The sequence below is a fragment of the Sparus aurata genome, chromosome 2, assembly GCF_900880675.1.
Source record: "Sparus aurata chromosome 2, fSpaAur1.1, whole genome shotgun sequence".
In the NCBI taxonomy this organism is placed as follows: domain Eukaryota; kingdom Metazoa; phylum Chordata; class Actinopteri; order Spariformes; family Sparidae; genus Sparus; species Sparus aurata.
The window spans coordinates 7,426,184-7,439,938 of NC_044188.1; the positions used below are offsets into that span (position 1 = coordinate 7,426,184).

The following is a 13,755-nucleotide window of genomic DNA, read 5'->3' on the forward strand; positions in this document are numbered from 1 at the left end:
CTGGGAATATCAGATTTGTCAAAACAGAGTCTCATTAAATCGTTTGATATGTTGTGGCAAAATATCAAACAAGACACAAATGGAACGCTCCCATTAGTGACTGAAATGTTAATTTTGCTCCCATTATAGTTGTGAAAAGATTCCAAAACTGTTCCATTTCCCTGAACACTTCGGTTTTCCATTCCATTTTCCACACTTTTTACCTCCTCCTGTTGCAAGTGCTAAAAAGCTATGCATAAAAAAAACATGCATTCATCAGGTTTTCAGGACTTGATGCTTCTCCTGACTGTCACAACTCAGACCCGATAACACAAACTTCAGCCTGCAAACTTTTTCCACAAAAGAAGGATTTTCTACAAACCAAGTGCTTGAAAAACCCCAGTTCTGCTAGACTGATATCCTAAGGCAGGTATGACGACACTTATCATCATCCAGGGAACAAGCCTGGGCCTGGGGTTTCTGTACTTTAGGGAATTTGCCTTTGCTTTGTTAACCTTGGCTCTACACACTTACTTTGGCAGTGTATTAAGGCAGAGAGAGGGAATCATCAAACAGGGTTTCCCTTCTGTTACCAAAGGGAAATTGAGGGCACTTCAGTGGGAAAGCATCTAAGCTTGTGCCACGTTTTTACTGTAACGTACTACAAAGAACTTACACCTGGTCATGAAACAGTCTCAAAGTAATACCGTTGCCTCATATGACCTACATAAGCAAACAAGACCATGGACAAGAAGATTGTCTATTTTCATTTGCAGCGGACTGAATTGATTTGACTCACAGCCTGAGGAAAAAAGCTGCTCAGTCTGGTGATGCAGTACATATTCATATTACAGTTATTAATCTTACATAGCCACAAATGGAAACATAACCTCCTCATCCTGCAAACAACTGTGTTTAAAAATAAATATAGTATTAAAACTACTTTGCGTCTTTCTTGGATGCACTTTCAAAACAAATGCACATGCTGGCCGGATCACTATCTTTAGACACAAGGTGAAGGTGCTCATACTGCTTTTGTCCGCAGTGGCCATCACAATGAACAATACATAAAAGTTCCTCGTAGCTGCTTTAACATTTTATGTGATACACAATCACTACTAGGATAAAAAATATATAAGACATTTCTGTTGCTCTTCTAAATCATTATCTATCAATACTGCATTTAGGGCTCTCTTCTGTCCCAGCATACGAGCAGAAAATACTTTTCCAACTAAACAAGGACTGTCGAGCAGTAATCTTTTTCAGTCAGTAATCTGACAGAAAAAAGAAACTAAAACAGGGACAAGAGGCATAAAACTAAGAGACGTCGGCTGATAATTATCCAACATTTTGAGCCAAGGACACTCAGGAGAAAAACAGAAAAGCCTTAATTGGTTAACTCAATAGTTAATTGATAAAACAACAATTAAACCTCTCATCAGCCTGTCTTTGCCTGCTTGCTTTGTAAAAAGAGCCAATCATTAATATTGGCACTTTAATCTTTTTTCAAGACGAATAACGTTGGCTCAAATATGTTAAAAACAAATGTTTGAGCACCGGTTCTTCACTTGTTCTGTCACTGCAGCACTCAGTACACATTGTTTTACTTTAGTCATCCCTGCTCTTCACACACACACACACACACACACACACACACACACGGTGAAGTAAAAAACACATTTCGAGATACACGTTGCCTTTTGTGTTGAATAGAGTAATAAACATAGCAAATTGGTATCTTATGGGTAATAAACATAGCAAAGATAGCTGTACTGCAGACTGGTGAGAACATTACGACTCAAAGTTAGCGACTAAGGACATACGGGACCAGTAAGCCACTTAAATCACTCTCCATCTAAAAAGATTAGCCTAAATTCTTTCTGTAATTCAGTTTTTCATCCTCAAAGTGAAGCAGCTGTTACCCAGGAATAGCTCATCTAATCAACTCCCAGATGTTTTCTCACAAAATATTTTTCCATACCAGTAAAACGACTGCCTAATATTTTACTAGCTGCAGCACAGATGGACAGTGAGGAAAATGCAACACCTTACAATGTCTTTTAAACACAACAACTGGCCCCGCTATGTAATTTCCTAGGGCTCAAAACATACTTTATGCATATGATTCATACTGCAGCTCCCAAGGACAGAGGAATGTTATACCCCCCAAGTAAAGTGTAGGGGAGAAGGTTTCATTAATAACATGGTTTAAACGCACAGAGAAACTGCAGAGTCATCATTTGTGCTATGATGGGGATATTATAGCACACACAGTCCATATTAACCTGACAACTGCATGTAAGTGCATGCTCCACCTTACTTTTGTTTTGCTCTAGCACGCTATGGGGAGAAGGCTAATCCCTCCTAACCTAGGATTAGACAGAAGGGCAAAACAGGAGAGATGGATTCAAGTATGCACTCAGTGTCACGAGCGATTACACACCGATAACATAGAAGATGCAGAAGATCTACACGGCAGATGTTACTGCAAAAGAAAAAGGCTGGGAGGATTTATTAGGTCGAGGTACTCAAAGTGACCTGGGCTTATCTTGTTTCATGAAACAGAAATAACAAACAAAACAGGCTTAGGTGGGCGTTAAAGACTTGCATTGGAAACTGAAAAAGAAACATTCCTCTATGTTTCAAGGGCTGGCGTGTAAGAGAAAAAAATTCTGGTCAGGAATTTGATCTGGTTGTGCAGACCCATTCCATTTTCAGATGTACTTTACGTGCTAAACTAGTCTCACGAGTCAAATGGGAAAACACAAAGATACCTTGGACATAGCTGCAGAGTCTGACCTTCAAAAGTATTACATTTTTATGCACTGATCAATCAATGATCCTTTGCTGCCTCTTTGTAGCTCAGCGAAAGAAAGAAAAAAAAATGAGATGGTAGTGAGTGCCTGGGAGGAGAAACAAAGGCCAAAGCAGTGTGTCTGTCAGTAGGAACATCCCTGATGCTGAGTGACTGGCTAGAGGCAGACAGGGATTCAACTCCACAAACAACTGCTTGGGAATGCCAGGGCTTGTGTGTGTGCTCAGGTAAGCTCACCTGAATGCCCCTGAATTTTCAGGAGAAAAGGGGAGGATTAAAGTCCAATGAAACACAGCAATTAACTGACTTAGAATGACAGGAGCAGCCCCCTCCCCACCAAACACACAAACAAACATCCAGGTACTGATCTCGCTCTAAACAGGTCACTTTCTAACTGATTGAAAGAAGTTTCTGGCCAACGCCTATCCCTTCTCGTCTGTCCCTGAATCTGCCGTCCAGGTGTAATGTTTCTCCAAAACAGAAAACAGACACCCAGAAAATGTATATGTGTAATTTCAGCCCTCTGTGACTATTCTTTCAAAGCTCTGACAAGCTTGACAAATAGCGAGACACACACGCAGCTCTGACAAATAAGCCTTGCTATCTCCTCTTTGATAAAAGCACCTAAAAACTGTTGTAGAGGCACATAGTAGCAGCTTTCTGAAATTAAAAAGGAACTAGAAAACAGAGGAGAAAATGTGCATAAAGTCCATAAATTACATATGGTTATAAAGTTATTTATATTTATAAAGTATTACAAAGAATGCAGAGTATAATTTTAAATCTATTTCAGTATCATTTCGATGTTTGTTCTATCACAACAGGGTTAAACGTAGCAGTTTAAGTCACACTGTGAGAATCCTCATAACGTGATGCATACTGATTCAAAATGATAAGCATTTTGGGATGTGGCCTAATTGCCATGTTGTTAAAATTGACAGAAAGCCCATCTGTTGTCTTTATGTAGCCGAGTTAATTGAGTGAAACAGCAACGTCTCTTCAGTTCAGAATTACATCAGCATAATTTATTCAGCTAAACGAAACAATTCACGAGGCGTGTATCATGCTTTTTAGCAGTTTTTGTAAAATCATGAATATTTACAGCAAAGATTATTATTGCTGTGTAAACTGGACAAGTCCAACATAGATTTAAGTTTGGGCTCTGAACACTCCATCTACAGTGTAAATGACACCTCGAGCAGCAGATGCATCGCTGCCAAGAAGGATTCAACCCCTTGGCGACTCAATTTAGGAGAGCCAAGACTGTGTCCTGTACCAAGACCATCCATCTATCAGGGAAACTAAGAACTCAGCTTCAACAGCTAAAACAACCTTGTGGTCAGATGTCAGACTGCCATAAGTATTTGGACTGGGCTTAATGAATGGCTTGGCATTTTCCATTCATTCTCCAACTGTGGAAAACATGCCAAGAGTAAATTAGCACTCTGCTCTGTAATGAGTGCAGGTTGTAAGTCACTTTATTTTTGGACTGACAATGGAGCCAGCAGAAATCCTGTAACAATAAGCTGTGTGAGGCACTGATCCCAGTACAGTGAACTCATCTTTGAGCAGAGGCAAAGCGCAATATGGTAATGTCAGGGGCTACAACTGGTGCTAAAGTGATTAGTTATATTAATCAGCCAACCAACAGAAAAGCAATCTACAGTAAGAGACAATGGATACTTTCTGAAAGGTTTATCAGGCAAATGTTGCTATTCAGTGGTTTGCTGCTTATCTTTGTGTTTAGTTGGAAGGAACAAGCAATTTGAAGTCCTCACTTTGTGCTGCATGGGGACTGTCTATGTAATTTGCATATATCGAGAATCGTTCATCCCATCTACTCCACATCTGGAAGGTTTTTTTGTTGAGGACCAAAGGAAGTGCAGTGTCAAATCTGGTGCATATTGGACACATGGGTAGATTCAATGATCAATCAATTATTCTGAATGGAAAAACTGAATAATCATTTGCTGCAGCCCTGGTTTTGGTCATGTCTATTGATACTGTATGTTTGTATTGTAAACACAATGACCATCACACTAAAATACATATATATGCACACAAATTCAGTTGCACACGATAATTAGTAGTCATGCATACACTCCTGGCTGTGTACACTTTAATGGTTCATCACAGATGTTGGCAAAAACCCGTGGAATCTAACTGAGCAGCTGCAACATGAAAAGTAACTTTTCACACAAAAAAAAAGATTGCCAAAATGCAGTTGGAAAATTTCCCAATGAACTTGAAGTAAGGAGGAGAGTGTTTTCCACTGCTGAACATGACAGAGTGCAGCTGTGTGCCAGTGTACACCATTCAGCTCCTCCCCAACACCAATGTTCAAAGAGCTGGAGGCTCTGTCTTGGGATTTAGGGCAGCCACCAGCACAGCTTAAATCTTATTAAAAAATGTTCACTGACTGCCTCACAAGCTGCAGTGCAGCATGTGGCGAGTCCTTATGGATGGGTCATGCAACAAGACTCTTCATCAATTTGTCGAGCCATTTAGGTGCCACTATCAAGCACAATTCCCGTGTCATGGGATGACATTTCAGAGATATGTGATGTCTCTGACCACAGCAATTTCATGCTTTGTTTCATCTGAGCACATAACTATGATTGAGGACAGAATAAGACATCTACTGATTTGAATCCTCTTAACAAGTCTAAAAGTAATGTAAATCTGTCAGGAGTGCTGAAAAAAAGGGAATCTAATTGCCAGTTCTGTAAGACACAACTTTGTCGTCAAGCATCAAGAAAGACTGACAGAGAAAGAAAGTGACAGAGAGATAAGCGCAAAGAGATCCATGACAAATAACCCAACTGAGACAATAACAAATGGACCTCACTTATAAACAAAGAGCTCTTCACAGACTCGGTTCTTGCCAGGATTTCAGGTAGAGCACTTTCATTTAGCGTCACTCCCTGATGAGGACTTGTCACCTGCATTTTAGTCATCACTCATTAGCACCCCATCCACCTGCTGGCATTGATGTTAACCTGTCTATTATTCAGCCAAAGCCATAGATTAGTCCCGAGTCGAAGGATGAGAAAATGTGTACGGGGGCCCACTGAGGTGCTTGTGGGAAAAGTGGGCCCCTATTAGAGAGCTCCTTTGTGCTCACTCATCACGGTTGAAGGGTAGCAAAAAGGACACACTGTCAGGCACGCTGCTTCTGCTAATCGGCAACACCGGCATGATTGCCTCAAACCACTAACTGAGCCTGTGCCTGATTACATATCTGCAGTGGAAGGAAGGTCCCCGCTAATTGTTCTACTAATTACTTACTTGCTAAATCAAGAGGCCCTTGCATGGAAAAAATAATGGGTAGTGGGCGAGGCACTGTAAGACTAGACCACGGAGTACTGCACGGTAAGACTAATACGAGGTTTGGATAAAAGGTTAATAAGCGTGGGAGCTCTGACATTCAAATGTTTTGGCTGACCTACTGGTTGACTGGAAATCAACAGAGCATGGCACAAACAAAAGTTAGCTGTAAGTCGTATATATATTTTCCTCTTCTTCTCATTAACTGCTGTTGGAAACCGTGTGAAGTTATTGTTCTGGAAATCTCTCCCATCTGTGCGCACAGCTTATGCAGAGTAAAGCTGCTAAATTAGCCACATTATGAGGCACATGCAAGCTTTTTCTTTTCCCTTCTTGAAGAAAATCAGAGTTTTGCAAAATTAAACTTGACACAGGCTAAACTAAAAGTGTTTCAGCCTCAAAGGTTAGCATAACAAAGACTCATTTCAACCTTAATGGTGGGCCTGCCACATGGTGTAATTTCAAGAGGGCATGTTTAAATAAAGGAACTTACCACTGTCCTCGATGGAGAAATAGAAGATGTCGTTTGTGGCATTGTCCCCATCTCTCAGAACATAGCATATGTTCATCTCGTCAATTTCAGCTGAAAAAGAAAAACGCACGTAAATATCCATTTTTTCCTACTCATAAAGGTTTACATCAGTTAATGGGCTTAGATGACAAATGGGGAAATATCTCCAACTGGTTCCTGACAGACTATTTGTCCATAACTACTCCTGAGCCCTGCTATAAGAAGCAGACTGAGGCTGTGTGATGGAATGTGCTCACTGCATAGTGTCAGGGGAAGGAGAAACTGCCTGGTAACACGGGCTGTATATCTATTAGACTCCTGAAAGACACAGAACATAAAGAATAGCTTGATTGTTTAGGCTCCATCACATTCGTCGGGTTGCCATCCTGACAGTGTGGTGCTAGATAGGGTTCTTTATAGTCCCGGATCTGAAAGATTCTAAAGTTACAGCCCTTGCTGTCTTCAATGTTTGATGTCAAAACATTTTCCTTCAAAGGGACCAAAGCATAAAAATGCATAGCCACCGATTTCAAATGCCCAGGAGATGGTGTCTTTATTTACTGTCTGTTTACTCTTGTGAGAACTCCTGAAATATTGAACAGGCCTCTTGGGGAAAGCATCTCACGGCAACTCTGTAAATAAAGGCAGGGAATACATGGATATTGACTGTACACTGATGCTGCTACCCTGATACTTGACATTTACCAAGACACCTCTTTGGTCTGCTTGAAATACAACTTTTGTACACATGTTTGCAAAGCCAGTGGTCTGCTGTGAGCACTATGCCACCCCCGTCCTTGTCTTATGTGAGAAATTATGACTCCGGTAATGTACAAATCACCACTAGTTCTCTTCCTAAGTGAAATGCACGTTGAAAAATGCACTCCTCTAGTGAGATCTGGTCAGCCTCAGGCACTGGCATACTTCATCTCTCTAAATAGGCAGTCTCTTGAGTGAAAACAAAAACCTTTATGCTTGAACTCAGCATTTTTCAGGCATCAGAGGAGAGTAAGTTTAGCAGAGTGAGTAAATGTAAAATAAGCTTGAGAGTGGGCTCGGGAGAATTAAAAATGGCCTTCAATGTGAGTCCCAGCAGTACAGTACAAATCTAACAAATTGCAAATGTGTTGAAAGGCAGCTCTCTTACCTTGTGTGAAGATGGTGATTGTGGCATTTCCTCTGCCAAGGTTGATTAGGTAGCCGTGTTCTGGGGCAACAGTAATCCTAAAAGTCACAGAACCCTGTAAGCTGTCTCTGTCTTCTGCTTTAAGGGTCTTACTGGTGATCACAAACCCCAAGTGGCCAGTCTCAAGAACCCGCAGTGTTGAGGCACCCTTGTTCACCAAAATCTGCGGTACCCCATTATCCACCGGGAGGACAGTAATCTTCATCACTTGAGGCTTACGAGTTTCAAATACTGTGTCTGGGAAGATGTAGAAGTCTGTGTGAGTGCCGTCCGTGACAATGAAGGAGAAGCTGTCCTCCGCACTCTCCGTGCCATCATGCTTGTAGCTGATCATGTTCTCATTCAGGTCCTGCTTTGTGAAGGAGGTGACAGGCCGGGTGTTGTTAAAGAGCAGGCGACCATGAACTGGGATTTGAGTGACTGTGAACTTCAAGAGGCGGTCAACGGTGTCTCTGTCCTCCACTGTTAACTCGAAAGGCGTGATGAGTTTGTTTTCTCCCTCGGTCACCACCAGGCCGTGTATCGTCACCACGGGCTTTTTATTGTCCACATCAGTGATGGAAATGCGGAAGGTGCGGAACACAGGGTTGTAGCCGTCCGTCACTTCAAATTCAAAGCTGTCCATTTTCACTTCATCATCAGCAGTGTGGATGTAGTAGACTTTGTTGCCAGCCAGCTGCAGCTGCGTGAAGGATGAGATGGGCATCCCAGGTGTGTCTGTGCACTCCAGGTGTCCTCTCATTGGAGCTCTTGTGATTGTGAAAACCAAGTGTTCATCTGGGCTGTTGAGGTCACTGGTGCTTAGCAGGTCTGTTGTCAGACTAACCCTGCCTCCCTCTTTAAGTGATACACCTTTACTAATGACGTCTGGGAAAACCATATCAATGCCCCCCACTGTGACATAGAAGTATCTGTCAATCAAAGGGTTGATGCCGTCTGTCACATCAAATTTGATAAGGTCACGAATCCCCTCTTGCCCATTATGGATGTATATAATCAAATCCTGATCCACTTCATTTTGAGTAAAGTTCATTCCAACTGTGATATTTTGCAATGTCCCAGAAGGCGTTGTCCTCTGTAAATACCCCTGTCCAGGCCCGTAGCGAATAATGTAAGTCAGTGTGCTATCCTCCGAGTCCAGATCAGTCGCTTTTAAAACATTGCTGTTTATGACTTTCACGTCACCTATCTCAACTTCAAGGCCGTCATTGATTGCCATCCTCGGGGTCTCGTCATCCACAGGGATAATCATTACTATTACTGTTTTCTCTACACTGAACTTTCCGTCTGTGAGAACAATATCAAAGCTGTCCTCTGTGGTCTCTGAGTCATCATGCTCATACACAATGCTGGAGGCCTCCCGGATTTGATCCAAGGTGAAGTTAGAGATAGGTATAGTCCCGGTAGTGAGCTGATTGAGAATAAATCCATGCTTGGGGGGTTTGGTGATAATGAATGTTAGCTGATCAGAGGGGAGATCTGCATCAGCACCATTCAGAATGGGAGTGTCGATGACTATGTTCATGCCCTCCATCACCACAAACTCTCTCATGTAAATCTCTGGCTTTTCATCATTAGAGGGGATTATGGAGATAGGGAAAAAGTGCCTTTCGGAGAAATTGATGCCATCGGAGCATCTGAACGTAAACCTGTCCTCCACTGGCTCGACTCCTTTGTGAATGCTTTGAACATAGTAAATGTGATTCTGTCTGATGTCCTTGATGGTGAAAGCACTTATAGCCGTACCGGACCTGGATTTCTCTGAGCCGGGGGCAGGGGAGACATTTTCCACGTACCCTGAAGTCGACTGTACAATGATTGTACAGAGGAGGTCATCGTTGGGGGTGTCGACATCATCGGTGCTTATATGAAGAATCTGGATTACATTCTTCTCCCCCTCTACAACAGTGAACTGTGGACCCACAAAGACCTCTGGAGCCTGGCTGTCCAGGGGAAGAATAGTCACATGTACTCTGACACCTGTGATTTTATTTCCCCCCACAGTCCACTCATCAGACATGTCCGTCAAAGTGAGATTGAAAAAGTCCTCCTTTGTTGTCAAGCCTATCTCCCCGCTGGTATGAGCATAGACCACAAGGCCATTTATAATATCAGCCTGGGTGAATGTACGGGAGGGGACACCTCTCACCAGAATTTCACCTAATGATGGCGGGTCCTCCACAATGAAGGTCAGACGAAGGTCATCTGTGTCCTCATCTCGTCCCTGAATGACATTACTTGTGATTTCTGTCGCTCCATTTTCCAGCACATCTATGTAAGAGCCAATTGTGCCAGCTGGGAGACTGAGAGTTGGAGTCTCATCATCAATTGGCTTTACACTAATCTTTATAGTGATCGGGACAACGTGGACCCCATCACTGACGTCTATTTGTATCGTATCGACTGTGGATTCATCCCCATTATGGATGTATGAAATTCTGCCGTTTGCAATATCCTCCAGGCTGAAAGTGTTTCCTTTAGTCATAACAGTGAATGTATACAGGATCTGGCCGTGCAGTGGAGGCTGAGTAACAGTGAAGGATATTTGTTGGCGTTCTGTGTCTGTGTCTGAGGTGTCAAGCTCTGCACTTCTAATGATATGTGTGCCGCGCTCGAGCACAGTAAATCCAGAGTTTGTTATTTGAGGCGGCTTGTTGTCCACAGGCTTCAAAAGTATAGTGAAAACTCCTTCGACAATATTTCGAGAAACATCCTCCACAGTGTACCTGAACTGTAAAACATGAGTGGTAATTCCGAGCTCAAGATCAGGCGGTTTGTACGCTATTTTATGGTGATTAATTTGTGCCTGCGTGAAAGTTGTGACCTCGGTGTTTGGCTTTTCAGTTAATACCAGTGCTCCCAGTACAACAGGGCTATTCTCATCTGTGTCCGTCGGAGGCTGGATGATTGTGTATTTGAGATCCCGGTCCTCTGAGTCCAGGTCAGTGTAGCGGAGGAATTTCTTTCGGAAGTAAGTAAGCTGATACTCGTGTACAGTCATTTGTAGAGTCGTGCCAGGGAAGAGCTCAGGTGGGAGGTCGTCGACAGGGAGAATTTTGATAATGAACGAGCTCTCGCCTGATTGGTTTGGTGGGTCATTGTCATCTTGTACTCTAAACACAAACTGATCCATTACTGTGCTGGTGCTGTGAGGCCCGATGTGCTTGTAAAACAGTTTACCATCGATGATATCCTGCTGCAGCCATTCAGTCACTACTTTCTCATAGACTTCGTCCTCTGTATTAAACTTCCAGGTTGATGGGTCCTCAGGGGCCTCAGACTGACGCAGCAACACCTGCCCAATTGTGGAAAAGGGAGCCTCTATTGTGAATTTAATTGAGGAATCCTCTGAGTCGATGTCTGCCGCACTGAGCATAAGGGAGGAGATTGGCATCATTTGGTTTTTGAATAAAACCAAACCAGTGTTGGCGTTGATTATCGGAGGTTCGTCATCAGTTGGCACAACAGTGATGGGAAACAGAAACTCCACCTCATTTGTGCCATCTGTCATCCTGAAAATAATATTATCACTGTATGTGTCACTGCCATCGTGTTGATAAATGACAGCTCCAGCATCGAGGTCACCCGGGGTGAAAAATTTCCTTCTCGAGCCCAGAACGGTTAATTCTCCGTGCCTCAGTCCTGCGATAACGGTGATTTTGACTTTGTCTAAATTGTCTTCGTCGCTGATTTCCAGAGTCTGTGAAGTGGACAGAGGCCTGGACTGACCCTCATATAGCAACTGGCCTGTATTCCTAGTCACCACAGGGGCCAACGTGTTCATAGGCTTAACAACAATCATGAAAGCAAAAGGGTCTGACACAGCCCCCTCTGTGTCCACAACCTCGAACTCAATCTGGAAAATCCGCTCAGTGTCTGAGTCCACAGCAGGGGGTTTGTAGGCGATTTTCAGGTCTTTGAGGTCTCCTTGGTAGAATGAGGTTATTGGTAAATTCCTATCATCTGTGCTCACTATGTAGCCCTCCTCAAAGGACAGGCTGGATGTGATGTTGAAAATTAATTCGTCAGGATTAGACTCGACATCCTCTGCGGCCAGCATGTCCATGGTTATCGCTGTCATTACAAACTGGTCTACTTCCATCATCATCATAGCAACAAAGCTGGGTTTGGGGGCCGTGTTGTCCTCTCCTTCTCTGATCCTCACCAAAATTTGGAAAAATTCCTGCTTTATCAAATTGCCTTCCTTATCATGCAACTCCACGAGCATTGGAATGTAATCTCTGTTTGGAGACTTCAAAGCAAAAGTGTGCTGATAACGGATGTTCATTCTAATAAATTCATCACAGTCCACCATTGTTCCAAGACTGTCCTCATCCACAAGCTTCCCATACCTGGGCAGCACGCTGCCACTGGAAAGAGAGGCTATTTTGCATTGTTGTGCACTTCTATCATAAGTGAATTCTAAAATTCTTCTATCGATGGGGTTACTTGTACCGAGCAGTTTCTCAACAGTGAGTGGCATGTTTTTGGTCAACACTTCCAGCTGTGTGAAAATGACTTCCACCTCCATCATAAAAGGGATAATAATGGTATCCGCTTGGGTGTCATACCTGAGTTGTAATCTCACTCTGTCCCTCGGAGGACTCCTGGAGCCAAAGTGAGAATACTTCACGTCGTTGGGGCCAAATTCACAGGGAAACTTTTTCGGAGACAGGTGTCCAGGCCTTTGAGACAGGGGGTCATTGTCCAGGACTGTTATGCTGCATCTATCACCGGGCTGAACTTGGATGACTAAATCGTTGATGGGATCAATGAAGACTGATCTCCCGAAAGGCACGCGGATCCCATTATTGGCAACCAATATCGTGTCCTCTGACGGCTCGGACCTCAGGGCGTACGATAATCCATAGCTGTCAAAAACCTGCGCGGCTGCATCACCTGTCAGAATCACGGCCAGCAGAACGAAAGCAGCGCCGGTCCCGTGCAGATGCGGGTGAATAATCCAAGCCATTTGTAGTGTGGAACCGCAGAGAAGACACGTTGAACTTTGCGCATACACGCTTGTAAACTAAGTGCGGCGGTTAAAGTTGCAAGAATATGAAATCAGAGTTGGATGATATCACGCACCTATGGGCACCAAGGTGCACCATTCTCTCGCAGCAGCAGCACACTGATAACCTAAACTTCATACTCCTGCTTTGCCGGAGTAAGGAGAGTTACGCCCTCCTCTCCGCCGATTGGCTCATATCCCTGCTGGAATGCGTTTGTCAGGTTTTAAATGGATGTGGCTGGTGTCATTCTCGCCAGACAAAACGATTCCGCGTGGGCTGGACCTCGTCAGGGTGAATAAGGTAAGACAAAGACGGATAAGGAGATGTTTAAGCACAAATCAAAGATTTTCGAGTCTGTAGTGTGCGCAGGAATATGTTCGAATTACTTCATTTTGCACACCAAAAGCAGGAGAAATCTCTCTGATAGATGTTGTTTTAGAAAATGATCTACATTTGTTCTCCAATCAAAGCAATTCACTCGCTCAAGACCATTCCTGGGAATAAGGAGAAGCAATCAGAAGTGCAGCTGTGTATAATAGTCCTTATGGTATTCTGACTGGAGAAAAGCTTTGTCTCCCTCTCGTGGTTTGCGTTGTGGAGAGCTCTACATCATCAGCAGTCATCACACCCTGTCTTCGATGTTTAGGCACATTTTCCAACTTCTTTTTCCTTATAAAAAAAACAAGTCTGTCATGAAGTTATTTGATTTCATTGCATGCGCCGTGCCACTTCAGTAGGCTATAAACTGCTGTGACAAGTCTCTGTAGCCGTTTGAGTGTTTGAGGTGGTGTAGTCTGTCTGCAGTCACACAGACCAGAGCTGATGGAGAGGAAGCACTGCGGGAGTTGAACTGTGTCCACTGTCAGGCGGTGTAGCAAATCAATGTGGCCACATGACCCTGCGGAACTGCCCACAATCCACTCTA

At 43.3% G+C, this 13,755-nt stretch overlaps 1 protein-coding gene across 1 annotated transcript in view; it reads right to left on the bottom strand.

Annotated features, from left to right (window-relative positions):
* frem2b (FRAS1 related extracellular matrix 2b) overlaps positions 1-12,971 on the bottom strand; it is a 55,595-nt gene extending 42,624 nt beyond the window's left edge. The window contains exons 1-2 of the mRNA XM_030391550.1: positions 7,780-12,971; positions 6,615-6,704 (exon numbers count right to left, since the gene is read on the bottom strand). Coding sequence (XP_030247410.1) covers positions 6,615-6,704; positions 7,780-12,790 — 5,101 coding nt within the window. The 5' untranslated portion in view covers positions 12,791-12,971. The remainder of the gene's footprint in view (positions 1-6,614; positions 6,705-7,779) is intronic.
* Between the last annotated feature and the right edge of the window lie 784 nt (positions 12,972-13,755).